This window comes from Rhipicephalus microplus, chromosome 5 (genome assembly GCF_043290135.1).
Source record: "Rhipicephalus microplus isolate Deutch F79 chromosome 5, USDA_Rmic, whole genome shotgun sequence".
NCBI classification, from domain to species: domain Eukaryota; kingdom Metazoa; phylum Arthropoda; class Arachnida; order Ixodida; family Ixodidae; genus Rhipicephalus; species Rhipicephalus microplus.
Genome location: NC_134704.1, coordinates 192,548,819 through 192,575,314, shown reverse-complemented (window position 1 = coordinate 192,575,314; position 26,496 = coordinate 192,548,819). Strand labels below are relative to the sequence as shown.

Genomic DNA, 26,496 nt, shown 5'->3' with positions numbered 1-26,496 from the left:
TTGTACATGTACGTATATGTGTAATATTTCTGCATGTTGTGGTACCTGTTGCCAACTCCACTAACCTATTCAAGCTGAATAAACTGACCTTGTACATGCACCTGTAATCGGTACTGAAACTGTTGCTTATAGAAATGAACTTCGGTTTGAAAAGTTCATGTATTAACCAAAAGCGAAGTATCTCTATGACGCAAATAATTTGCCATTAAACTGTTCTACTTGGGACGATTGCGAAAGTTCTCTTCAGAGCTCGATTGATTGCTTCAGTTCCTTGTAATCATTGACTGCGGCATTACAATGAAGCATGCAACATGATAGGTAGCGAGAGAGAAGACACAAACTAATCACTCTGCGTATTCTCTATCTGTCCATGCACTTTTTCTTTGCTTCATAGCATTTCAAGTTTGGATCACTCACTCTTCACAATGGGTGAAAAGTTGCCTGCTACGATCAAATAACTATTTATATGTGTGCGTAACGTGAATGCAAACCTGAAGGTAGAAATTGATAGCCTCAAGGAAAGCGTACAATAAAAAATGATTTGTTTGAAGAAATGTGTGCAACGTAAAAATAACTAGAATTGTAAACAAGAAGCATGCCAACCTAAAGAAAGAAAAGGCTCAACTAGAACGGGCACTTTCTACCACACAGAAAGAACTCGCTGAGCTTAAGCAATGCAGCAGGCAAAATATTCTGGAAAAAAAGGTAATCCTCAATAGCCCGACGAGAAACTGCTCGAGCTGCTTCAGAGAGTCCGTAACAAAGTTGGAACATAGATCGTGCCCAGTGACATAACGATGTGCATCGAGTGCCCACAAAGGCAAAAAAGAACATAGTCATTAATTTCTTATTTAAGGCTACCGGGGACAAAATGCTTCAAGCAGCGAAAAAAAAAGAAAAAAAAAGCTCACAAGAAAAAAATCGGCTTTCCCGATACCATTCCTGTGTACGTCAACGAGAATATTTGCCCAGAAAACAAAGCATTGCTAGGCATGACAATTTCCAGAAAGAAAGAAAAGGGCTGGAAGTTTATGTGGGTATCTCATTACAAAATACTGGCTAGGAAAGCAGAAAATGCTAGAGTAATTCACGTAGCCTACTGTGCGTACTTGGCTAAAATCATATAGATTGAGTGAATACACCTTACTGTGAGTAACTACGTACTCATGGCCATGATGACGCGCAATCCGACTAATAATGGCAGCCCCACCACCCAACGCCTCTTGCATTGTAACGTAAGAAGTTTGGACCAAAATTAGGACGAAATGAAGGCCGTTATCAGTGGTCAAACGTGAAATACGGTGTTATCGCTTTGTTCGAGACATGGCTGAATCATGGTAAATTCATAAACACAGCTCGGTACAAATATTTTTCCCTTCCAGGATAATTTAATTCCCGAGGGGGCAGCGTGGCACTGTACATATCATCGCGCATTGCTTTTAAAGAGCTAGAAAAAATTACTGAAACACAATTAGGAGAGCTAGAGGAGATGTTCGTCAAGACGCAGAATAACGTAATAGTGGGCGTCTTATACCGACAACCAGACGGAATGATTCAGCCATTTCCTGAGAAATCAGAACATACTTTAAAGGCGTTTACAAGTGAAAAAAAAAGACAAATTGTACAACCCGCTGATTTTATTGGAGATAATAGCAAACCAACAAGCACGGAGTATCAACACTTAGTTTCAAGTTATGGCTTTAGAAATCATATTTTAGCGCCAACAAGAGTTACACCGACGTCACCTGCACCAATTGACCACATGTTGTCAAACATTATTAGTGATGCTATCACTGCGGTAGTTATAGCAGGCAAAGTGTCAGAACATTTCCCGACTTTCATATATGTGTCTGGAATTTATCTACACGCAGCAAAACAGACTCACACACAACCATTAAGGATTGATTTCGAAAAAAGTAAACGGGAAATCGAAGAAAGACCGTTTTTATGTTCAAGCAAAACAGATGTGATTGCAATACAGATGCATCAATTTCTGCGTGTTTTCATAGGTGAGGTGCGCCTGAAGTGTTGTTCACTCGTACTTGGCGAGATAGCATGTGGATTATTGCTTTAGCCATCGAGCAATTACTTTTAAATTTGAAGCATTTCTTCAGTGACTTTAGGCATATCTATCTATCTATCTATCTATCTATCTATCTATCTATCTATCTATCTATCTATCTATCTATCTATCTATCTATCTATCTAACCACTTAGGTTTGGGTGCTTGTATTCACAACCTTTGGCGAGAAATAAACTAACAATGAGAGGTCAAGATGATTTGACGAATATAACCCGCTGATCAAGACATGAATAAAGTCACAAACCCGTCGCGTAGGTTGTCAAACACTAGCCGTCAGACAGTGGCACATGCCCACGGTTGGGTATGTGTCGGTGGTATGCGGGTATGTGCCACAGGTGATAAAGAGTATCTATCCAGGAACGACGAGAACACAAATGGGCAATTTCAACGTGCGAGCATTGAGAAATACCCAACATCGCCCCGCCGCGGTGGTCTAGTGGCTAAGGTACTCGGCTGCTGACCCGCATGGCGCGGGTTCGAATCCCGGCTGCGGCGGCTGCATTTCCGATGGAGGCGGAAATGTTGTAGGCCCGTGTGCTCAGATTTGGGTGCACGTTAAAGAACCCCAGGTGGTCGAAATTTCCGGAGCCCTCCACTACGGCGTCTCTCATAATCATGAAGTGGTTTTGGGACGTTAAACCCCACATATCAATCAATCAATCAAATACCCAACATCGGTAGCATCGAACCGACGAATGCAAAAAATAAATGTCAGGGTCGCAGCTGAAATCAAACCCATGCATTCTGTGTGGCAACGAAGCGTTTTACCACGCATTCTGTGTGGCAACGAAGCGTTTTACGACACAGCTACGTCAGGTTTCTCAACTACTTTTGAACTAGACGCTAGCTTCGTGAAATGTCAAAAGTGGTTGCAGTGCTGTATGCCTACCAAATTTTATAAACATTATATATGTACTCCTTCGATACAGCCGCCACGTCGGGTTAACGTCAATTGTGGCTGGTTGCCATGCGCTAAAGTAGATTTATGTAGTAGTGTTCAAGGCCAGCATCCTCGCGAGCATCAACGCATATCAGCTTCTGGTGTTGCTAATATGCATGTTCCAGTAGGCATCTTTGTGCAATTGCAAAGAACTGGTTATATAAACACCTGGAACTGTTCAACACATTTCGTTGGGCTAAACAATTGTACGTGCGTATACATTTAGCGTAATTTCATGATGTCTCGCTCAATGGGCCTTCCAACCTCGGGCAGGAGGCGCTGCGCCGCGCGCCTCTCATCCCTTCTAGCAAAAAGCCGGTCGCTCGGTACCCCGCTCCTGCGTTCTGCCTGCGCTATCTTGGCTCGCTCACGCGCTCTGCTCGCTCTAGTTGCCCTCCACGTGCCGTGTAACTAGCGACTTGCTCCGAAGGTTTGAAAAGGTTAAAAAAAAAACATTTTGACAGTGTAAATTTTATCAGAACCGAGAGCGATTCATTCACAATTTTTGTGAGACCAAGCAAATTAAACACGATGTCTTCGAGCGAGTGCTCTGTGAATGACATTAAAAGTTAGGTGACGGCGCCTATTCTATATGCATTTTACCGGTAAAACGCGCACTTGCTGCGGCATTTTTGTCTTCTCGGAGCTGTCGGCAAACTACCACCACGCTTTCGCATGCATTTGTATATAGAATTTGGATTTCAATTGCTTGAATGCCAAGTGTTCCACGCAACTTTCAATTTCTTAAGAGGTCAGTATGAAGAGACCAAGCTTTTTTCTGCCCTGTTCAGTTCATGGCACCATTTAAATGCGGCGTGTTCAGTTTTAGAAGTGTCTTACTTTTACCAACTGAGGTTTGCATTGGGTGTTAACAGAGTCGTGTCGTAAGTTCATTGACAACTTTGTTATTTTGCAGCTCTTTTGAAAGTGTAATTATGCGCACAAAAAGTATTTTATGTCCACGTCGACTATCATGTTTCTTGCAGCGCATGTTTTATTTCGGATAATATCTGCATTTTATCACGTAGCATGTTCACTGATTGGAATGTCGATTATAGGTTGTTTTTAAAGCTCGATTGATCGTCGTCATATCACACAATACTTAATATAGGAACGAGCATGATTTTAGTTACGCCAAGATTTTCCCCTGCGAACGGCGTCAAGCTTTTCAAAAACATCGAAAGCATTATATCTGCCTTGGCTCGTTTTCCAACTCGTTTTCGTAGCGGCAGCTGTAGATCGTCCGCGGCTCCGGCGCGTGAAAGGACGTAATACTTTACGTGCCAAAAACAACATACAATAAGAGGCACACCGTGGATTGAGACTCAGATTGGTTTTGGCTACCTGAGGTTTTTTTTTTTAATGTGAACCTAAATTTATTTAAAGCGTATACGGTTCGGCGACAGCGAACAGTGGGTGCACGCACAACGATCGTCACTTCTGCTTACATTGAGCGTGATACCACCATACACAAAAAATATGCACCACCAACACGTTCTGTCTGTTTTTCTTGCACCAAAGACTAAGCGCACTGTTACTGCGCACTGTTTGCATTCGTAGAAATGCAGCAGCCATATGCGGGAATCGAACTCATGACTTCGATCACAGCATCACAACACCTCGTGATGCTAACTTATCGGTGGGTGTTGCTTGCAAGACCTGTGCGTATAAATGCTCAGCACAGACCAACAGCACAAATCTATTTACACTGAGCGGCAACGATAGGTCTACAGCCATTAGCTGAAAAAAACAGTTGCAGGGCTCAAAGTACCGTTTTTTAAGTGTATTAAACTAGCAATCTCTACTGATTTTGTACTACCAACGGTTTTCTCGGAAAGCCAGAGCCCAATCGCAAAATATACAGTAATTGTCTGTTCGCTATTTTTTTAGTTTACAAACACGCTTTCTTTTACTATGAGAGCGGCCATCACGTGCCTTTCAGGTAATAGTTTGTAGTACAGCGCACGCTACAAAGTTCTCAAAGTAACGAGACCTTGGATTGTCGGCGAACTGCCATGATCTACTTTACCGCACAGCTACGCCAGGTCTCAGAACTACTTTCAAAATAGGCGCTAGCTTCGTGAAACATTAAAAGTGGTTACAGTGCTGTATGCCTACCCAATTCAATTTATTATTACATATGTACTCCTTTAATACATTCGCCACGTCTGGATAACGTGAATTGTAGTTATTTGCCATGCGCTAAAGTTGATTTGTGAGATTTAACATGCCAAAAACCACCACATGATTATGAGAGACGCCATAGTGGAGGGTTCCGGAAATTTTGACCGCCACTGGATCTTTACCGGGCACAGAAATCAGCGAACACAGGCCTAGAACGTTTGAGTTCCATCGACAATGTCGCCACTGCTGCTGGGATTTGATCTCCTGACCTTCGAATTAGCATTCGAACGCTATGAACACCAGACTACTGCCGCGAAGAAGAAACAGCAGTATTTGTAAGTAATTCACGCTAAGGCATTCTACTATGTTAGCTTCTTTGTCCTTTAAAAAAAAAGTGATTTTTTTTTCAAAACTTAAGGGACATATTTATACTATCCCCCGAAACTCCAAAATCTTAAACCTCCCCCCTCCTACTCTCGCTCCCTGACTGAGCGGTGCCGCCGACATCAGATGAACCTTGATCCGTTGAAACATTTCAGCTGACAGTGGCAACACCGGCGTGGCGCCGGCGAATATTTTGGTACCAGCGAAGAGGTCTAATTCAGGGCATATATGCTACAACACGACACGACACCGCAGTCGAGAAGGTGCACTAGACACACGGAGTGCGGCTTTCTTCTGCGTGGTATATTTTTGCACTGTACGTATGCATACTAGAAACCAACTCGCCCTCGAAAACGCTTCACAGATATGCCGAAAAAGCGAAACCTTGTCAGAAACTGTACCTGTAGCTCGAGGCTTGGTTCTGAGCGTTCAAGAAGCAAGATGGGCGGCCAGCTTGGCCCATCAGCCGCCAGGCTGCGTGAGCTGCGGCCAAGGTCTCCACGGGCGTCGTCCAGGGGTAGACCGTGACAGGAGAGAAAGCCGCGCGGCAGAGGCACGGGCCTGCCGCTGCTGGCCGCCGACATGGCACTGGGGCATTGGACATCATTGCGTGGTGTCGAACCACGACTGACGGCGCTAGTTTTGCACGTGTCACCCGCACTGTCCACCTGGCGGCGTGAGAAGAGAAGGCGCTGTGCGGCTGGGTTGTGCAACAGGCTGCCCGTCGACAAAAGGCAAGACTCGGAGAAGCAGGCAGCCTTGGGGCGGCTGTCGAAGGGCAAGTGTACGTGGCTGGAAAATGCCGTGGCATTACACGCTTGCAAGAGCACGCTTGCGTGAAATACACGCTTGTACGAACGGCGAGACCCATCTTAGCAGTGAGTTATTTTTACACGAGTGTTTTATTCCGGGCTCCACTACAGCTCCACTTACGTACTTCTGTCATGGAAGTGACGTTGAGAAATATATACTGAGAGATCGCAAATAAAAAATGGAGGCAAATATTTGTTGCGCGGAATCGAACCAGCAGCCTGTCCATTCTCAGCGCGTGGCGCTAAGGACAACGCCTTGGAACGTACGTTGACTGGAGTGCTAACGCCAAGTTATTTATATACACCGTAAACCGTTTGCCAACCCACAGAGCTTGCAAACTTTAACGCGTATTGGTTATCAGTGGCGAGATGGCTCGATGAGCTCGCGTTGGGAGCGCTCTGAAGGTCGTCGCCTCCATGAAGTGCTACCTCCACGGAGCAGAGTGTCCCCTTCGCACGCGCGCGCTCATCACAGTCGTACTATGGAGAAAACAAAGTTCACTTCGCACGCTGTCACAGCCGCGTTTAAAAAACAATCCTGCTGCAGACACACGACGAAGAAAGAAGTGTGACATTAAATCCCGCTTGTCCCGTGCGTACTTTTATGCTCATTGCGTGCTTTTCATTGTTTGTTTGAACAGGGCGCTTTAAATGTCGAGCTGTGACTGTTGCTAGTCGGCGCTCATTGTGTATGTTAATTCCATGCGTGCTTTCTGCTTCAGGTTCGCGGTGCATGTTTCAAGCTGTCTGCCGTTCTTGATGTGTATTTCTAAATTCTTGCTGTTTCTTTAACCATGCAAAATAAATGCTCAACTACCTCGGTAAAGACACGTTTCTTTTTCGTGTTATACCGATTTTTATTTAGGGTGATAACCAACGTTTTTTTTTTACTCCAATTTTACTCTCTGCGCCCTATGCCGGCAATCACAAGTAGAAGAGTACCTCCTGCAGATGTTGTGCGAAAATTCAATTCCACAAAGCAGAATTTTTCCAAGTTCCAAATTGAAGAGCAAAGTGACTAACAAGTTGTGTGCGGTCGTGTCTCGATTGTTTGGTAAGTAATGACGCAATTTCGTAAGCTGTAGGCCGTAGAAATGAAGAGGGAAGTCTAGTTGCTTCAACGCATCTACAGAAGCAACGAGGGGGTCTCTAGTCACCCACTGAAAAAAGTTACTAGAGTAGAGTGCCCCGCATCTGACAATGGTCATTGTCGGTCGCACCTTCATCAAATAAGACGAAATTGCGTCTTCACGGGAACCAATTCTTTATATAATAAAAGATGCTTTGCGCCTCGGCTGTGGAGGTTGTTTTCCGTGCTTACATTTGCGCAAAGTATTTACACTCTGCGATGCAGGCCACCTGTGCGCCATGTTTGCGTCGAGCACTTCAGTGTCGCAGGAAAAGCTACTGTGAGTAGTGGCTCCTAAACTAAGTTCATGGTATCATCAGTTCATGTTGCTTTGCCTGCTGCCCTGAAACCTACAGAACCAGTGACGCATGTCACGTAGAAAGAACCTCAGCATTAGACCAAGACGTTCATGATTTTATTCTACAGCTCGGGCTAGGTTCTTTCTTTCCCTCTATACTCTTCTTCCACGTTGCTGGCCGGAAACAGTTATTGGCAACACATTCCCAAGAGACAAAGTGGTCATTAGGCAGTTAAGTCACGCTGATTTGCTGGTAGCGTAGCGGTAGTTGTTTCTCAGTAGCTGATTTGCCGGTAGCGATAATTGTTTGAGAATACCGCAAGTTCGTTCGAATATTAGAGGCACCTTTTTCATGTCAGACCTCGCAAAACAGTATCCATTATTTCTCGAAAATGGCAGGAGTGTTGTAGAGATCGAAGGGCAAAACGGTAAACTTATATAGTACATCGGTTGTGTAAAGGTTATAAAAGAACTTGTGTTGGGGCTAGTTGGTAGGACATTTCAAAAAAGGTATTCCGAGCACGAACACACCCAGAGCGCTGTGCGTGGGTGATGCCTGGGTGCGCGCGCACGCGAGTGTTATTGTGTCATGTGTTTGCGCTCGAAGAAATTTTTCGAAAATTTAAGAAGACTTCCTTCGGGCGGCCACCCTCGACCAGGAGCACCTGCCAGCAGCCAGAGCGTCAATGGAACGAAAAACTCCGCTGCTTGTATGCAGGCAAACGCACCAACGATGCGAGATAGAGAGCATACGTTTTTGCGAGTTATCTTGTTGAGTGAGTGCTAGTCAACGCCGAACCTGATGTAGCCCTCTTTTACAACTGAAGCTATTAAGAGATCACCACTCAGGTCAAACACAGTCGTCCGCCGGTGTCCGTAACCACATCGTAAGAAATTAAGAAAAAAAAACAGGCACGAATGACACAGTGGGATTCGAGCCCGGGTCTGCTGGTTATCAGCTCAGTATTCTTTCACAGAGCCACAACGGTACTTGAGATTTGCAGGAAAACTTGCTCTAGGCTGGCTTGATGTCGGGAAAGCAATCGCGTTATTGCGACTTTTGAAGTGTTTTCAAACCGCGAAAAAACAACCAGCCGTCACACAATGCACATAGTGTAACGAGTGGGTCGTCCAATGCCCCAACCTTTTTCAAAAGCTTGTTCTTGTTCGCCTAATAACTGTGGCGCTTACCACTTCATCCATAATTCGTCATCGTCGTCAGCCACTGCATGAACCATTGGCACACAATTATTTGCAAGTGTTTAGCGGATACAACGCTTCTAAAAAGAATGACAAAAAATAGAATGTCGGCCCCCAAAAAATTATTATTCATGACCTAGTGGGTGTCGAGTAAGTGTGCTTGCAGTAGCTACACAATGACTGTTTTTTGAAAAGCTCTCAAATCTGCTCTTTCAGCTTTCGTTATGATTATGCTGCATCTTCCACGCAGGCCTCGCGTTTTTTTTTCTTGACGACAACTACCAGTGAGGCCCAATGACTGTTGGAGGGCTTAATAATGCCACTTTTAAACATGCCGTTCACTTTTTATCAATGACACCATGTTGAGCTGATGTCACAAAGTACGGGCGCTGTCTTAACGGGCCTTGTTGACCAGTGGCATTACGGTGAACGACCAGGGAGGATCAATCTAAGCCTGACTGGTCACGGTCAAATAAAGCACGAAAATGCTCTAAAAGGCTTATGATTCCTTGGCGTTGAGTTATGAGAGCGCGGAGTCAATGTCGTTCGAGAAGATGTCCCGAACATCATTGGGCGCGTTGGTAAAGGTGACAGCACAAACTGGAAGTGAGGCCGTATAGAATTGGTAATAGTAGCTTCCCAGGAATTCTCCATGCAATAGGAATGATGAGCTGTCCGAGAGATTGCACACAATATTGGCAGCATGATCGTTGCAAAAAGTGATGATGGTTAACGGAAGCATGAAATTTGACAGCAACCAGAAGTGCCCGATGGCATAAATGCGGGTAATTTTGTAGGAGACGCACATGGCACCGAGACAACAACAGCTGAGACTGGCGAAATATCAGTCAGAAGCAGCAAGCACTCTACACGAAGCGCCATCATCGGAGTCAAAGCATGGCACAGATAATGTGAGTTCGCAACAAGTGCAGTCTACCGAGGTCGAATTTCAAAAAAACGTTCTCTCAACATAACGCCATGTGATGAACAAGGACATACAACGCACCTTGAATGACGACTTCTGCCATGCACAAAGCTGAACAATTTGTTACTGTCTGCAAAGACAGGTCGGGAAATTCAGTTGTCACTTTTTGAAATTTCTGCAAAGATTGTCGCTAATTATAGATACGGCAGCTCCAGTGTTAACACGTCCGCTCACAATATTGCCATCATTATAGAGTGCGACTTCATTCGGTACACTAGTTACACCTTCAAATTTTGGCCGAAAACTTTCTTCTAGCCTCTGGAATCGCGCCCATCAGTTTTCTCCTCGTGGTGAGCTGTTGCAAGGTAACAATAATGAAATATATCGGTGACAAGGAGAAGGCGAGCAGCTTGAGCCGGATGGCCAGAGACCTGAAGGTATGTCTCGAGGTAAATTAGCAGGAATGAGCTATCGTGCTGTAGTAGGAGGCATGAAGTGTGAGACCCCTGCAATATCATGAGAAAAAAGAAGCTGCGACGGCGGCTGCGACGAGCAATCTGGTCTGGAATGCCACATTAAAAACATATTGGCCAATTATCAGGTGCGCCATTGGCAGAAGGTAGGGGCACTATTCACTGAATAAGGGGCCGTAAACTTGCGTGCCGGGAATGGTAACATGTAAACATGCCGAGTTACGTATACAGCCGGAGACAGGTCGGCCAACGGACGAGTAGGCTTCAGTGACTGATTAACGTTGCGAGAGTCTTCGTAGATAGCCAGATACGGTGAATCACGTGGCCAAGCAACAAAGGAATCATACGTCAATAGTGCGGTAACATACGAAGGAGCATGAGTTCGCAGCAGCGCTTCGGCTACTTGCAATGCAATAGCCTGGCAAAACAAAGGTGACAAGGGCGCCATCGGCTTGGTGGTTTATGATATTATATATAGCTGCCGTATGTCCTCGTCGCAAGTAAATTGCTTAATGAAAGCATCAAAGCAGAGCAGACGGTTGTGTCAAGGCGAAGGTACAGGGATGACAGATCCGCGGTGGCTTGAGGAGCGCATCGTGTGGAAGAGCGCTTCCTACTAAGTTTATCATGGCTCTGGCACAGCTGAATCACCTCGGCGGCCGTTTGAGGACTCTTCGCAGCCATCATCTGGAATGCGCTGTCATCGATTGTTTTCATGATGCGGTTGATCTTGCCTGCCTCGTCCAGAGTCGAGTTGACGAGCTTGCTGAGAAGGAGCACATCTTTGAAGTAGCTTGTATAAGTTTAATCTTTTCTCTGTACTACGTCAGGCAAGCGCTGCTCTGCACAAAGCCAGCGGACGGAAGAATGGCCCAGGACTTCCGAGAAAGTTTTTGCCAGTTCCGACCAGGTAGGAGAATCAGTTTGATTCATGTACCACAGTTTCGCCACGTTGGTCAGTGAAATTTCACATTTGTGAGCTTGTCGGCTGCGTTATTTTAACTTTAAGCGCTCTCCAGCTCGTACTTGGCAATGCAGTCATCTACATCTTGGTCGCCTGTGCCTCCTGTGGGGGCCTTCACTAAAATTGCTGTTTTAACTTTCCCATGTCCACCAAATTATCAGGCGTTCGAGCCATAGACAATGCCTGTCTAATCAAGAACACGGCGTCACGCAACCCCTGTCTTCTAAAAGAACAAAAGTGTTGCGATGATCTTGCTTAATAGACACAAAACTTATGATAGTTGGGGTAGGTAGGCGTGTAGTAAAATAGCGCTTATTTACACCGGCGAATTCCTTTTAGGAAGCAGGCGACATCCCCTCGTGGTTGTTCAAGTCTGTGAATAGATGTGTGAAGGTGCTCAGGTTGTGGCCCATAAGACGCAAAGTAGCATATGACATCACATAGGAGTGACGTCCACAAATTGGCTCAAAGCCACACCACCTGTTAGGAAACGCCAGCCCTCGCAGCAACAGGCACAGAGCCATCGGTACAGAACCTCATGTTTTGTATGCTAGTGATATCCCGCGGTACCAGCAGTGCACAGCGTAGATAGTTAACGTCATGTTTGTGGAGCTGGAGCATGAGTTTGAAAGTTGTATAGAGTCCTTGTCATCAATGCTAAGGAGCTCGCATAAGGAAGGGTCCCTGACCAACTAAGCATCCCTGCTTCGCCTCATTTCGTTTTCAACCTCATCCAATGTACACTGACGCCTTAACAGCCACGAGTTTTTATGGGACAGCATGGTCATTCCTTTCCGCCCTACTCAGAACCGACAACAAGTGGGAATTCGGTAAAAAGTCACAGCTTTGCCGCAATGACGAAGCAATGAACGCGATAGCAGCAAATTGAAAGGTCACTTGCCGATAGGCAAGTAAATCGAAACGTTCCCTACGTTTCCCATGGAGAAACCACGCACAAAAGGCGTTCACAGGTACAGACGAATGCGAAAAGCGTCTCATTGATTTACATGTGGAGTTTAACGTCCCAAAACCACCATATGACTATGAGAGACGCTGTATTAGAGGGCTCCGAAAAATTCGACTACCTGGGGTTCCTAACGTGCATCTAAATCTGAGCACGTGGGCCTACAACATCTCCGCCTCCACCTGAAATTCAGCCGCCGAACCCGGGATTTGATCCCGTGACCTGCGGTCAGCAGCCGAGTACCTTAGCCACTAGACCACCGCCCCGGGGCGAACAAGCATCTCAAATGTTACTTCGCTGTGTCTGAAAGGCGCGCAGTTTTCGCAAATGAATGACGCGCAACGACTGCAATGACCTTTGTTTGCCCGTGACTGCAACAGAATTGTTCCGGTGAAAGCCAAAGGCCAGCCAAGACGTACAATTGTCCCCGCCACAAGATTTAAAAAATTGCAGGAGGAAGCGTCCACCCTGCCTTCTCTCCGCTAGGCAAAGTACGCGTTGGAGATGAGAACGCGCGCCATTTCGTCGTGACAATGAGGCAACACGTGCTTATTGTGCCATCTTGCTGGTGATGCTGTAAACACGATAGCTCCTCCCATGATGCTCATTACCAGTGGTAAGCGGTAGATATTTATAGCTTGCCGTTTGAGCGCTCAAGGTGGTGCTCTTTCGTGGCTTAGTGGTTAACACCTTCCACTCACAGCTCAGAGTTCCGACGTTTGATTCTGCATGCTGGAGTCTTCTCCTTCATTATTTTTTCTTTCTTGCGTTTTCATACATATACGTATGAATTGGTTTAGTTTTTATAGTGCATAGGCAGCTTAGGCCATCATTCACCAAAGGCATGGTTTGATTCTTCTAAAATTGTGGGATGCCACCGAGTTCTTGCCTAGACAAGTACCTCGAGGATACCAACTAGGTCTAAAAGACCTCGGTCGGGTCGTCTTCTGATAAACGAAAAGCCCTACGAGGTGTTCCTGTATATTTAGACAATACAGTGTTTAAATTTATGGTTTGTCTTAAAAAACCTGCTCCTTCTAAGAAGCTAAAAACTTCTGAGTTATCAACAAAGGCGTCTTCACTTAGAAGCAGTTTTGAATAAAGATATATATGTTCATTGTAAAATAGAATAAAATGTTCTTTCTTCTAGTTTAGAGCATGACAGTAAAATAAGATTTACTAATAGTTCAGCTCCACATTTCGGACACAGAGGTTTGTCCTCTTTTGCTAGTAAGTATTTGTGTGTGAGGTTTGTGTGTCTAAAGCGTAAACGACGTAAAGATACTTTTATGAAACGTTCTTGGTGTCAGAAGGGCTTTCATTCCTCTAAGGTGGGTTTCACTTGATGAACCTTGTTTTGTATTTTCTGAATGCCATCTAGCTTGCAATGCATTTCTGCGTTTGTGATGTACTGATTTTATGACGCCTTTGTAGGGAATGCTGACGTTCTTTATTTCTTTACGTCGCGCTTTTGCTGCACATTCATCTGCCTTCTCGTTTGAACACATTCTGACGCGGCTCGGAACCCAGCCAAGCTTCATGTTGCTTCCCTATTCTATAACTGTGTCACGCTTTTCAGGTGAGGCCCCGCCGAACTAACATCGACGTGCGGCATAGTCGCAGGATTCGACTTTGCGCTTTGGCCTGCGATGCTTCAAAGGCCTCGACGTGGTACATCCCAAATTTTTAGCAGGTTGCATGGGTGGTGAGGTATGGGCCCGACCGACGTACTCATAGAGCTGACACGAACATTGGATGAAACACAAACAAGCATTTAATTAAAACAAGGGCAATAGGCAAGTGATTACAAAAGTATAACAGAGAAAAAAAACAGTAATACATGATGAAAAACAACAAAGCAAACTATGCTCTAAAACTGAAAGGCAGAAATGAACATTGTTTCGAAAAATATGTCATTTGGGTTTAAGGTTACATCAACGTTTCGATGCATACACCACTTTTATCTGCACTCGAGGTGGCCGCCTTCGTGGGGGAGCCGTTCGAAGAAAACAGGGCCAACAAAACAGAGGGGGGCCGCTACATGGACGCCTGTTTCTCGCTTGTCTACACCCCAGAGGCATGCCTTTACCGATGTCTCGTTCTACGAAAACGGGTCTCCCGACCCAGTCATGCCACTCGGCCGAAAGGTGCTGCATCGCCATTAACCGCGCGCTTCAAGCAGGACGATGGAGCGAGGCGGGCCGGCTTTTCCGAGCTCCACGAACAATTGCCTGCCTCATCCTTCTATGCGTTGGGCGGTTTAGGACATAAGGACACCCTCGATTCTCGATTACCACAAAGCCCAACTGAATTCCTCATGGCATTGTTTTCCACTTGGCAATTCGCGCTTTCTTGGGCTGTCCTGCACTCTCTACTTCTGTCTTGCCCTTGCAGCATCTTTTTCTCTTAGAACATTTTGGAGTGCCCTCTTTGGCAATATCTGCTAGCATCAGCTGAGTGGAGCTAGCCACATGGGTTTCAACTGTCGCACAGCCAACACCGCTGAGATTTCTCCTTAACTCGCTGACACCCTGACCTGTGGGCAGCTTAACTGAATGCTGAGCAATAAGAGTGTCTTTCGTAGGGCTGCGCCGCTCGCACCTATAGGAATTACCTGCTACAACATTGCCTAGCCCACAGCGTGCGCCAGCACACGGCTCTGTCACACTGTCTGTGCAGGGGTCCTCGCCTGTCGAGCCTGTTGTACTGCGAACATCACAGTTAGCTGCCATGGCGACGAACATGCACGGTGACTGTGCCAAGTCAATTACAGATGGCGTTTCTGTATTCACCAAAGGCTGCCGGCACAGCCCCTCATCGCCATTATTTCCACCTTCAGTGGCCTCTGTGAACATGATGGAGTTTTCAGCAGCCAACACGACTAGTTCAGTCATGAACTCACAGTTCGCACCTCACGTCCGATCATTAGGTCTGGCTCTCAACGGTTTGAAGCCTACGGGCTCTTTGCACTATTCGTGCATAGCTTCTACTGCCCCCAACTCGCGTCGCCTGCTTTCGATCCCCAGGCGCACTTTTTCAACGTACTGATTGTACGACTGTACCGACTTGTTCGGGGCATGAACGGTAGCGCTATTCGAAATTATAGAGCCTGAGCAGCGGTGCGACTGCGTAGTGAGCAGTCCTAATTTCAAGCGCTCTCTCGCTTCTTGTATTCAGAGTCTGGACAGCTCTTTTTTAGGGGCAAAGCTCCTTAAGGCGTGGCTTGTGCATCTCTCGTAGTACGTAACCACCAGTGGCACATACCCGAAATAAGTATAACATTTGACCTCCAAGGTGGTGCCGGTGAAAGATTTCTTCTGTGCGTTCTTTAACAATAAAAAATAGTGCTCAATATGCATGCCAATGGCTGGTTATGGGGAATGAGAGACAGGAGCATTCGGCTTTTATGCTGTTTTTCACTGGTAGATTCGGAGCAGGTTTTTTTGCTCCGTGGCGACGAAACCGCATTTCACTGATAGATTCAGAGTGGATCCGCGCTTTTCACTGGTAGTTTCAGAGCAGCTCGCTCCGAGGCGGATTGCTCGCACTGCTCCGCCGACAAGTCGCAGATTCGGGCGGAAACACGACGAGCAGCATACGTCACTTCCGTCGTTGTACGTTGCTGAGTTTTGCAAAATGGCTGCGTTCGCTGCCTTGGCGGAACTTCTGTCTAGCGACGAAAGCACTTCAAGCAGCAGCTCGTCCAGCTCAGACGACGAAGACTTCGAGGAAAGACAAGCGCTATGCGAAGCCTTCTTTCGGGAAACTTTTTCGGAGTCCCACCGCGAACGTCCCAAAATTTTGGGGTTCATCGAGAACGTTGCGCGGCTGTACACAGACGAGCAGGTAAGCGCGGAGCTCCCTCTTTTCATAATACTACATGAACCTAATTTCATCTTTTTATCATTTCCTTCTCTGCAGTTCCGTCAAGACTTCAGGGTGTCGAGGCGTGTCGCGGAAACGTTGATCCGTGGTTTTGAAGGCTCGCGTCACTACCCATGCAGTGATCGTGGTGGGTCCCCCTCGAAAACCGCGGAAGAGCACATTCTGGTCTTTCTGTGGTAAGTCTGCACGCTGTTTTAAAAGTCATGCCTACCAGTGTGTATAATCTTAATGCTTTCAAGTGCTTCGGCGTAGAAGTACGTTTTTTCGTTGCGTGCGCAGAATTTTGACGGGGAGTCCAACCATTATAAATTTTTGTTCGTGTGTTTATGTGCGCGTGTGTAGAGAATATACACATGTGAAATTTAACAATTTCGGCGGCGTTAAATCTCCCTAGTAGCCTTCCCGTGGCTACGCCGCTTGTGCTTTTTGTCCTTGAAAGTTGCTAAGTGTGATGCAATGGAAACCAATGAAATATGACCGCTTGCAACTGCACAGCCAGAGAGAACAGTGTTAAGAGCTTCTACTTTTCTTACGGCTGCTAATTTTGATGCAAATATTTCATGCCTTTATTTCACAAAGCAGGCTTTACTTGATCACTTTCTTCCATAATGTGTGTTTGCTGTGTCAGGTTTGCTGCAAACAAGGCGTGCCTGAGGGACGTTGCTGGACGCTTTGGCATGGCAACTGCGACAGCATTTAGAGTCGTGGAGCGCACGCTCGAATATTTCCTTGATATAGCCGAAGAGGTAATATCATTTCCAGGAGATCTTGATCAGCTGTCAGCGGACTTCGAACAAGTAAGAATTTTAGGTATTTCACTGTTCCATGGCAAACACAACAAATGAGTTGTCTAATTGAAGCTTACTTTAGAGAATAGTCACATAATACATTGATTGTAGCAGGTTAAGCTGCCGTTGGGGCACAGGGGATGTGGTACTAAGTTGCGCTTGAAAGATGGGGTTATTGTCAAGCAGTCTCACTATCAAATGAGAAATGCTAGTGAAACATGTATTGTTCATTTACAGTGCACATAAAAGCAGGGTGTCTGCCAACGTGGAAAAGTCAGGGAATTTCAAAAAAACCAGGCCAGGTCATGAAAACTGACAGCAGTTCTGTGGGACCGTCACAAAAATAAGCATCGCCATTCATCAAAGCTTAAAAAGTCTCTCAGCTGCAACTACAGTGGGCTGCTGGAAGGTGTGTGAAAAAAAAAAAGGACAGTGCATAACTCTTGCTTCTGAGTGTAAACGCGAAAGGGACCCATAGAACACAAAGTTTACTGACATTTCAGTACCTCATATGGGAGAGAGCCTTGTTTAAAAGTCATGAAAAAGGCACAGTGTACTTCAGTACGCCTAAATACGTGACGTAAGCAGAGAGAGTACATTGTCAGAAGCCTCCCATCACTCCTGTGCAGCGTATGTACAGTTGTCTGTATCTGGATTCGAGAGTTTTACAAGTCTATTTGGTGGTCTGTGATTCCGTGTGTTCAGGGAGGGCAGTCGAGGCCACGCCTCGTTTTGTGGTATCATATTTGTGTTGTTTAACTTTTACCAGTTTCACCGATGTACTGGTCACAATTATGTCAGCCTATGGCATAAACTAGACTAAGGAAATTTCTGCTCGGCAACTTGTCCTTCACATTGGCTAAAGCATTCTTTAACATCCATGTTGGTATATCCACTCTTTTGGTGCCTGTTGCTTCTACATATCACACGGCATATCTGACTCACGTCTGTAGATTTATGCATGTTTTGTCTATGCCACGATTTCGGCCCGGCTTGAAGGCCGTCTGGTTTTTCTAGGCTAGAACTGCTATCAGCTGAAGCTTGCTGGGCTACTCATGTCTTTTAATAATAATAATAATAATAATAATAATAATAATAATATTATTATTATTATTATTATTATTATTATTATTATTATTATTATTATTATTATTATTGGTGGTGCAACACCAAACGTCTTCAGCTACACACTTATGCTGGTAGCTCGTGTTTCAAGGGTAGAACTTGGGTAACTTCAGCTAAATTTTTCATTTCAGTTTTGTGAGATTGTGTAAATAAATCTGCAATTATTTTTCAGTGTCACGTCTACAGCAGAGTACGTAAATCAAGGTAACATGCGGACATTCATGATTCATCTATAGAATCAAGGAAACTGTTCCACCTTGACAAATTCATTCTCACCACCACATATTCAAATGTCAGCACTTTAAACGTTGACCCCAGCTTTCATTTCACTTCAAGTATGACAGCCCAGATAAATGCATGTGCTTGTCGTAAAAAAAAAAAACATTTTGCAGTATGGCTATGTTCTTGCAACGTTGTCGTTACTCGTTGTCAAGGCAAGATACATAGAATATGCGAGTAGTAGTTATTTACTTTTTTTGTTGAAAAGTATACTTTAGAGGTGTGCAAATTAGGCGGCGGCGCAAATCAATAGTAAATACATCAATCTAGGTCGAATCAGTTCTAATCTAATCTACATATAAATAGGTGAGTCAGTAAATACAGTAGTTCAGGTCGATCTAATTAAATCCAATCCACATCCTAACCGGCGTGGGCTACAGCCATTATAGTAAAATAGATTTTACTCCAGTGGCAGAACCGGCCAGGCTCCTGTGTTTTCATTTTACACGAATGCCACCAAATGGCACCACTTCTAAGTTTCTCAGCAGCTTTGACTGCGATGTCAAACGATCGCAGACACCTTCAAACTTCATCTGCGGTTACTCTTAACTTGTGTGTTTTCTTCCTGGTTCTTCGGAACATCAAACAGCTGACTTGCTCACTGCCTAGCTCAGGGGTTTTATTTTGGCCAGATTTACATGTTTTTTCACAATTGTCGCATGCCCTGAGAACATTTTGAGTGCGTCTGGTAATTATGTTTACCTTTATAGAGCGCCCGGTTTTTTTTTTCTACTCGGGTTTGTTTGCAGTGTACAGTGTTTTCCATGCAAACGTGGCAGTCATGGAATTTGCTTTGAATCATGATGGAAAACCTGGGAAATTCAAGGAATTTAGAAATATGAAATTGGTAGACACCCTGAAAGGGACCCCTGGCACTTAAAATTTCTAATGCCTTTTGCTGTGGTGTTCCGTACAATGATTCCATAGTTCTGGCATGTAAAAGACTTGTGTCACCTAAAGTTAACTCCGCTAAGACCAACAAAACTACTGCATCAAGTGTTAAGATTATTTACTTCAAGAAGTTCACTACAGGTGTGTTCTTTTTCTCTCACTGTCACAGGTGTCAGGAGTGCCCAACACGATCGGTTGCATTGACGGATCCTACATAAGCATCCGCTGCCCTGCAAAAAAAGTGCGTTCAACCTATGTGAACAGGCACAGTTATCCGTCACTGACACTGCAAGCTCTGTGTGATCACAAAAAGAAGTTTCTCGATGTGACTACTGGACACCCCAGCAAGATTCACGATTCGAGAATCTTCAGGACATCGAGGCTTTCTTCAAAGTTGCCGCATGTGTGCTGTTCCGGGAAGTACCACGTTCTCGGGGACGCTGCCTACCCGCTTCGAGATTACCTCATAACCCCATTCAGGAATTATGGTCACCTTGACGCGAGGCAGCGCGCCTTCAATTATCACTTTTCGGCAACGAGAGTGAAGATTGAGAATGCCTTTGGAGACCTCAAGGCCAGGTTCCGCCAGCTGCTGCACCTGGACTTTCTGTTTGTAGACAAAATGAACAAGTTCATTATAGCTTGTTGTGTTTTGCACAATATGTGCATTAATTGTGGTGATGTGGATGTGCCGCCGTACATCGATGATGAACATGCACCGTGGGAATGGGAGGCACAACCGGATGATGTTCCCCCCAACAATGGCCCGCTTGCATCAACTGAAGATGCACTGCGTCGCCAAGGCGAGGAGAAGCGTGAGCGCTTAATGCAAGCGATGCGCATTTGATTTAAAGTTAGGACTGCCTACGTGTACACAAAACAAGAAACGTTAAGGTGTTGTAAATTTTGTTTCGTGTTGTAGAGATTTCTAGCAGAAAATAACACTAAAAGACGGGACGAAGCAAGGACACAAACTACGGCGCTGACTAACAAGCAAATTCGTTTTATTCTTCTAATCCGCGTATATATACTTTACCACAATCTCAAGGAAACAAAAAAAAATAGAATCATGATAAATGCATGCCCCTCATTTCTGAAGCGTATCATTTACAACGGCGGCGAAACATGCATCAGTTTCCCTTATATTTCCCTCTCTCTGAAGGAGTTACCTCTCCTGTCTTATTGAGCATTTCTTTCCTCCTGAGTCAGCCAACATTTGTGTGTGTCTTTTTTTTGCTTTTTCTCACCCTTCAGATTAGTGGTGGAGTGTATATACCTAGACTGGAAGAATAAGACACATTTGGCTGTTAGTCAGTGCCATGGTTGTGTCTCTGCCATGGTTGTGTCCCTGCTTTGTCCCATCCTTTAGCACTGTTTTCTACAGGAAACACTGTACTAACCAGCTAAAATGCATGCCGCACTGTGTTGTAGTGACTCATCTTGCTAGGGCGCAGCCTGATTTTTTTGTTTCTTAGCTTTGTGACACGTAGCAGCTTCCACATAGCGTGAGTCAACCCAAGATGTTTGCAGGAATCTGACTGGATCAGTGTAATTGTTTCCTATGCGAAGCCATCAGCATGCTTATTGCTGACTAGTGCTAACGCCGCAGCGTGTTGGTCGGTATGGCTACTGCAGCTGAAGATAGCTGGTGATATTGATAGTAACTGCACTCTTCGTGCTGGTGAGACACGAGAAAGTGACAAAGTCAACCGGCCAAACATAGCTGGGCTCCAGCTCTCGTCAGCCACCACAAACATTCTGAGAAACATGTAGTGACATTGGCATAAGTCCAAGCTAGTGCAGGCTACACTGAGGAGCATTTGTGTTAATGGAACAATGTCACCAAAATTACGAGCTTGAAATGTTTGTGTTGTTTGTCTTGCAGTTGGGGCACTATGCTTGTCAGTTAAACCTGTCGCTTCGAGGAATATTCGTAATGAACACCCATCCCGACTCATTGTTTCCCACGCATGGTGCCCAAATTCAAAAAGTGCGCTCTGAACGTCACAAAAGCCCGAGTCTACATAGTCTTATGACTCCTGAGATTGTTCGCTGTGTAATTTTTTGTGATTCCAGTAGTAGTTTTACAGTGATGCCAAAATTAGTCACAAGGAGCCATTCTTGCATTAATTACACAGTACATTGCAATATTTATGATCAAAGTTTGGGGACTACCGGACACAATGCTCTTAATTAAAGCATTCAAGTCAAAACAAAAATTTGTCAGGGGTCCTTTAGGCATGGTGACTGCTGCTGTGAGAAATGGCTTCTTTGTCATGCAATTTGGTTATTGCTTGTGCATTAACATTTCATTTGCCTGATGAAAATTTGCATGGACAAACGTTCTGCATTTCTTAGTCTTTGTTCAGCTTTTCTTACCATCAAAACGGCGTGAAATTATAATGATCATTGCAACTTTGTCTTGTAAAAGGGCCCTGGAACCCTTATTTCACCTCAACAACAAACATTGTCAATCTGTTATCAATGCGCCTGCCAACGTGCACATGTGTACAATGCTTACAATAAACATGCTTTTCACATTTTATTCATTTTTCTTCAAGTTGAAAATTTCACGGAGAAGATTCATCTTTTCTTTGTGCATTTCTTCTCGTCGCTGTGTTTTAGCAAGTCGTCGCTCTTCCCTCTTGCTGTCTCTTTCAGCCTTTCGCTCTGCTCGCCGTTCATCTAACTCCTTCATTTTTTCAAAGAAGGTTTGCAGGTGGAGCTCGCGTGCTGAATTCGGGCGTTTTCTTTTTGAATCAGGAGTGTCGTCCTGCCCAACGGAGCTGGATGGAGAGTGTGACGTTGACGAGCTTGAACCAGCAAGTGGAACAGACTCGGTGGATGACTGTGGACATGTCTTTTTTGATACCACTCCACTTGCGTCGCGTACCACTTCTGGTTCCAAGCTGTCGTCCAGCCACTTGATTTTTTCAAGCTCGGCCTCGTAGGGGACTTCTTGTGGGGAACAGCCAGACGTATTATTTTTCCCAGCTGCCACATTTTTTCTTTTCAGTACGGTTTTGTACCGAGAGCAGCACTGCTCACCAGTTCTCATTACACCCAGTTTATTATTAATGTCTGTTGCAATTTTTTCAAACATGGCCTTTTTGTTGCGAAATTTTTTCAGAGGGCCAACTTGAGGGAAATATGAGGCGTAGAGGTCCAGCAGCAGCTTCGTCTCGCCACTCGTCCACTCACACCCTGCAGCTGAAATATGCATTATACACACATAAAATACATATAAACTGGCATTAATAGACTTTTTTGATACAGGGCACGAAGCTATATGCTCTCTGAGCCATAGAACACTTACTGTAAAGCATTAGTACTGTCACACTGTTTTGGCACAGCAAATATTGGGTGCTGTGGGGATCGCTTTGCATATCAGAACAGACAATCATGCAAATTCATAATATTACTATACATAACTTATTCACAGCATAATTTTCTTAGAGAGTAAATTTGAAAACACTGCATAATAAATATGGGGCCTCTTCGTGCAGCTGACTATTCGTTGAATTCAATTTTATTATTTAAGCACCCAATATTGAGAAGCGTGAGCAAGAAGCCATTAAATGGTTTTGCGTAATTCGTGGTTTTTTTGAGAGGGTTTGCAATCTGCTGGACCTATCTTCATCCTAATGCCACTAGCATGTTTGTGTATGCATGCTTACCACGTGCAGGAGTCCCTGGCTGACAAGCCCGACTTGGTGACGCACCAGTAGACGCTGCAGAATCTGTGTTTGATAATTGAAAAGCATTGTAGTATGTTAATATGTGTTAATTTTAAGCAGGTACACAATTTTCTTCAAGTAGTCCTTACACGTTGCTCGTCAAGGCATTGTCCTCTACATATATAGACGACTGTATACAAAACTAGTTCTACAGAGACACATGTAGACCAATTTACCATTTCCTAAAAATGCGCCCTGTGTATGTGACAAAGCGTCGGTGGCGTCACACTGTGTAGCACCTTCAAATAGAGAAAAAGAAAAGACATTTGCGGGTTAACACCAAAAGAGTAGAGGTCAAGAATCACCAAGAAAACGTTACTTCTCTAGTAAATTTTTCATGCATGTATTCATGCGCGAATACAGAGATCGCCATGCATTTTTATTAAAGGTAATACAGCAGCTTGGTGAGCGCTGCGAAAATTCCGGCGCTTGTGATATTCTAAATAGTAGGACTGTAAGGTGTTGGGTAAGCAACTGCTCTGATTAAAAAAAAAAGCCTGCTCACAACATGCCGTATTTTTGCGAGCGCCGATTGCGGCCGTTACCACGTGTACCCGCATGCTTTACAATTATCTGACCAGTCTTCATGCGGAGCTATCAAAGTTAGCATTCCGTGCAGAGTTTATTATCAGCGTCAAGTACGTCGCACTTACCGTTCAGATCGTTGCCGCTGTTTCTGAAAACGCCCAGCAACAGCCGACGCACAGCCGGTGTCAATTCCGCGTGCTCGTCCATACTTGCTACACAACTGCTGTTCGCGACTGCGTTAAAGTGTTCTACAAAGCTTTAACTGCGTGGTCGAAATGCGCGCCCTGCAGTGGCGGCCAAAGTTGCCAAGGAAACGAAGAGAGCGGAAAAATAAACTGTTTCCGGAACCGGTTTGCGTGACGTATGCATAATCAACTTCCGGGGCACCTCTCACGGAGCATTCTCGTGTTTCACTGGCAGAGGTGGCTTCGTGCGATCCGAGTGCTCGCTCCGGGATTTCGGCGGTCGCTCTGAATCTCCCAGTGAAAAACACCATTAGTCAACGCACACGCTGCGACCCCCAATAGCAGCTATTAGCATGTACATTGAGCACTATCGGACAAGAAAGGGTTGCTACATTATACTCGCTGGGTGTAACCTCCTTAGTTTTAGAAAGGTTTAGCGAGCGTTGAGCCGCAGGGCCATGAATACAATGAACTAGTATATACCATGAATGAATTCGAGGTGGTTAAAGGGGGGAAGCAGATACGAAGCGCAAGCCGTAAGAAAGTGAAAGCTGAATCCTCCTGTCTCCCATATCAACCTAGCAGCCACTGGCATGTACATTGAGCACTATCTTACAGGAAAAGGTTGCTACGTTGTACTCGCTGGGCGTAACCTCCTTGGTTTTAGAAAGGTTTAGCGAGCATTGGGCCGCAGTGCCATGAATACAGTGAACTAGTATATACCATGAACTCAAGGTGGTTTAAGGTGGGAAGTAGACCCGAAGCGCAAGCCGTAAGAAAGTGTGCGCGTGCCACCTCTTGTTTAGTCCTTGGAATGTCCACTGAATGGCGGTGCTTCGATATGGGGAATATATGATAAAAAGATGCGAGATGGTGGGACTTGGAGTGTTGAATAGATGGACGAACGAACGCACAGACAGATGCATGGATGGACGCATGAACGGACACGGGCGGATGCATGAACGAACGCAGGGACGAGCGCACGAACAGACGCATGGACGGTTACACAGACGGACGCATGAACGGACGAATGCTTCGCCCCACTATCTATCATTCACTTCGTGGATATGCTGCCATTTCTTTCGTGCCGTCTCGAGTTGCATATTTCGAATGTACCACTTTCGTTCAGCTTCGCGCTCCTCTTTCCATCTACTTCGGTCTTTTTTGCCGAAGACAAAAAGCTAATTGCCTACAAAACCATAGACTTTGCCCCGTTAAATCAGCTTATCAAACCCCGTGCCGTCCATTCTTACAAACAGTTGTCTACAAACAAAACAATAATAAGAAGACTACTTACAGAACGCTCAGAGTTACGTCAGTCCCCCAGAAATCACTACGCAGCCGACCAGTCCTGTCGTGGACGCCCGATAATGTCATACACTTCGAGTGAGGCACCGCCGATCTAAAATTGACGTGCGCCGTGCTCACAGGCTTCCACTTCACGCTTCGGCCTGCGACGCCTGAAAGTCCTCGACGTGGCATATCTCAAATTTATTTGCACGTTGGTCGACCCGTGTGAGGTTTCACGTGCCCACATGCCCCATCGTCCAAACAAGGGCGCTTTTGTGTTGGGAAGATGACAACCGGCAACTGGCGACGCAGCGGCGGCAACGCCGCGTCTCCCTACACACGCACCTAAAGGAGAAACATGTGTCAAGGAAAAAGAAATGACCTCGAGAGGGTACGGGACATCCTGAAACAGTTTGTACTGCATCGGAATCGATAGTTGACGTGCAGCCAGCAAGAAGTGCGGTTTTTGGGGTCGCGAGCCTCGCATAGGCGGCGACCTTGGAGTGACCCGCACAACGCATTGAGATGGCTGCGATTCCGGGCACCCTCGTCGTCTACCAAGCTGGCAAGATCTTCAGCGGCACCCGTCAACTCCCCTACGTGTACCAAGAGCTGACCTGGTCTGTATGGAACTTTTTACTGTGGCCTTTTTTAAACTGTTATTTTAATATAACCAGTCTTTCTCTTAATAATTGTAGTTGCGTGCGCTGCGTCGCATGTCGAAGCTCAGAAGCGCGAGGCTGAGCGTTTTTTCGTAACATTTTTGTATCTGCTGTATTTCATCATGGTATTTCAATAATATTCCGCGTATTTGTCTTTTGTCTGTACCTCTTGTAGTGTTCTTTTATAGCATAGATTGTTATGTAGCTGTTCTCTCCATCGCGTGAACTTTAGTGTTTTTCTATCTGTTATTTTTTTGTAATGTCCTTGTCATTGTGCTATTTTGATTAATTGTTTGCCTGCGTTTATTCCGATGCCCGTGTCAGTGCTATGAGCACTGCTTCCGCAGACTCCTCTGTGGGGTCATACATATAGATTCGTATACATATAAAGTGACAGACGGTGAGCTGACGGCAAAATTCAGCCGAGAGTGTACATTTATTTACTATTGAAGTAAAACGACCGTCGGAGGCATTCTTAGATGCGCACATCAAGCTGCAAAAAAGCGCTAATCCCATGTCAACTACGGAAGCACCACACCAAATGCATAGCACGCACACTCACCACAGAGCTCAGTGCGTTAAGGCTACAGTAAAGGGACACTGTAGAAAGGTTCAACACAGTCGGTCTAAAAGCAGAAAATGCGGTCAAACAGACGTTATAAGTTTGTGAACATGTAAAACCTCACGTAACCACGCAGAACGACGCAAAACATGGGTCGAAGACAATTCGGCTTTACTTGGGTGCTAGTGGCCGTTATCAGGGCCGTTCTCACCGCCGCTACCACGCGATGGCGCTAAGAAACACCGAAAAGCTTTTTCACTTTACATAA

The 26,496-nt window shown here is 45.3% G+C and overlaps 2 protein-coding genes across 2 annotated transcripts in view; both read right to left on the bottom strand.

The window, feature by feature from the left end:
• Positions 1-5,860: 5,860 nt before the first annotated feature.
• Positions 5,861-26,496, bottom strand: part of LOC142817618 (uncharacterized) — a 204,378-nt gene continuing 183,742 nt past the window's right edge. The window contains exon 3 of the mRNA XM_075894673.1: positions 5,861-6,323. Coding sequence (XP_075750788.1) covers positions 5,861-6,323 — 463 coding nt within the window. The remainder of the gene's footprint in view (positions 6,324-26,496) is intronic.
• Positions 21,794-24,026, bottom strand: LOC119161973 (uncharacterized). Its single transcript, XM_037414463.2, has 4 exons — positions 23,655-24,026; positions 23,178-23,240; positions 22,942-23,004; positions 21,794-22,474 (listed from the first exon to the last, which is right to left on the bottom strand). The coding sequence occupies exons 1-4, from the start codon at positions 23,734-23,736 to the stop codon at positions 21,807-21,809; spliced, it is 876 nt and encodes a 291-aa protein (XP_037270360.2). The 5' UTR covers positions 23,737-24,026; the 3' UTR covers positions 21,794-21,806.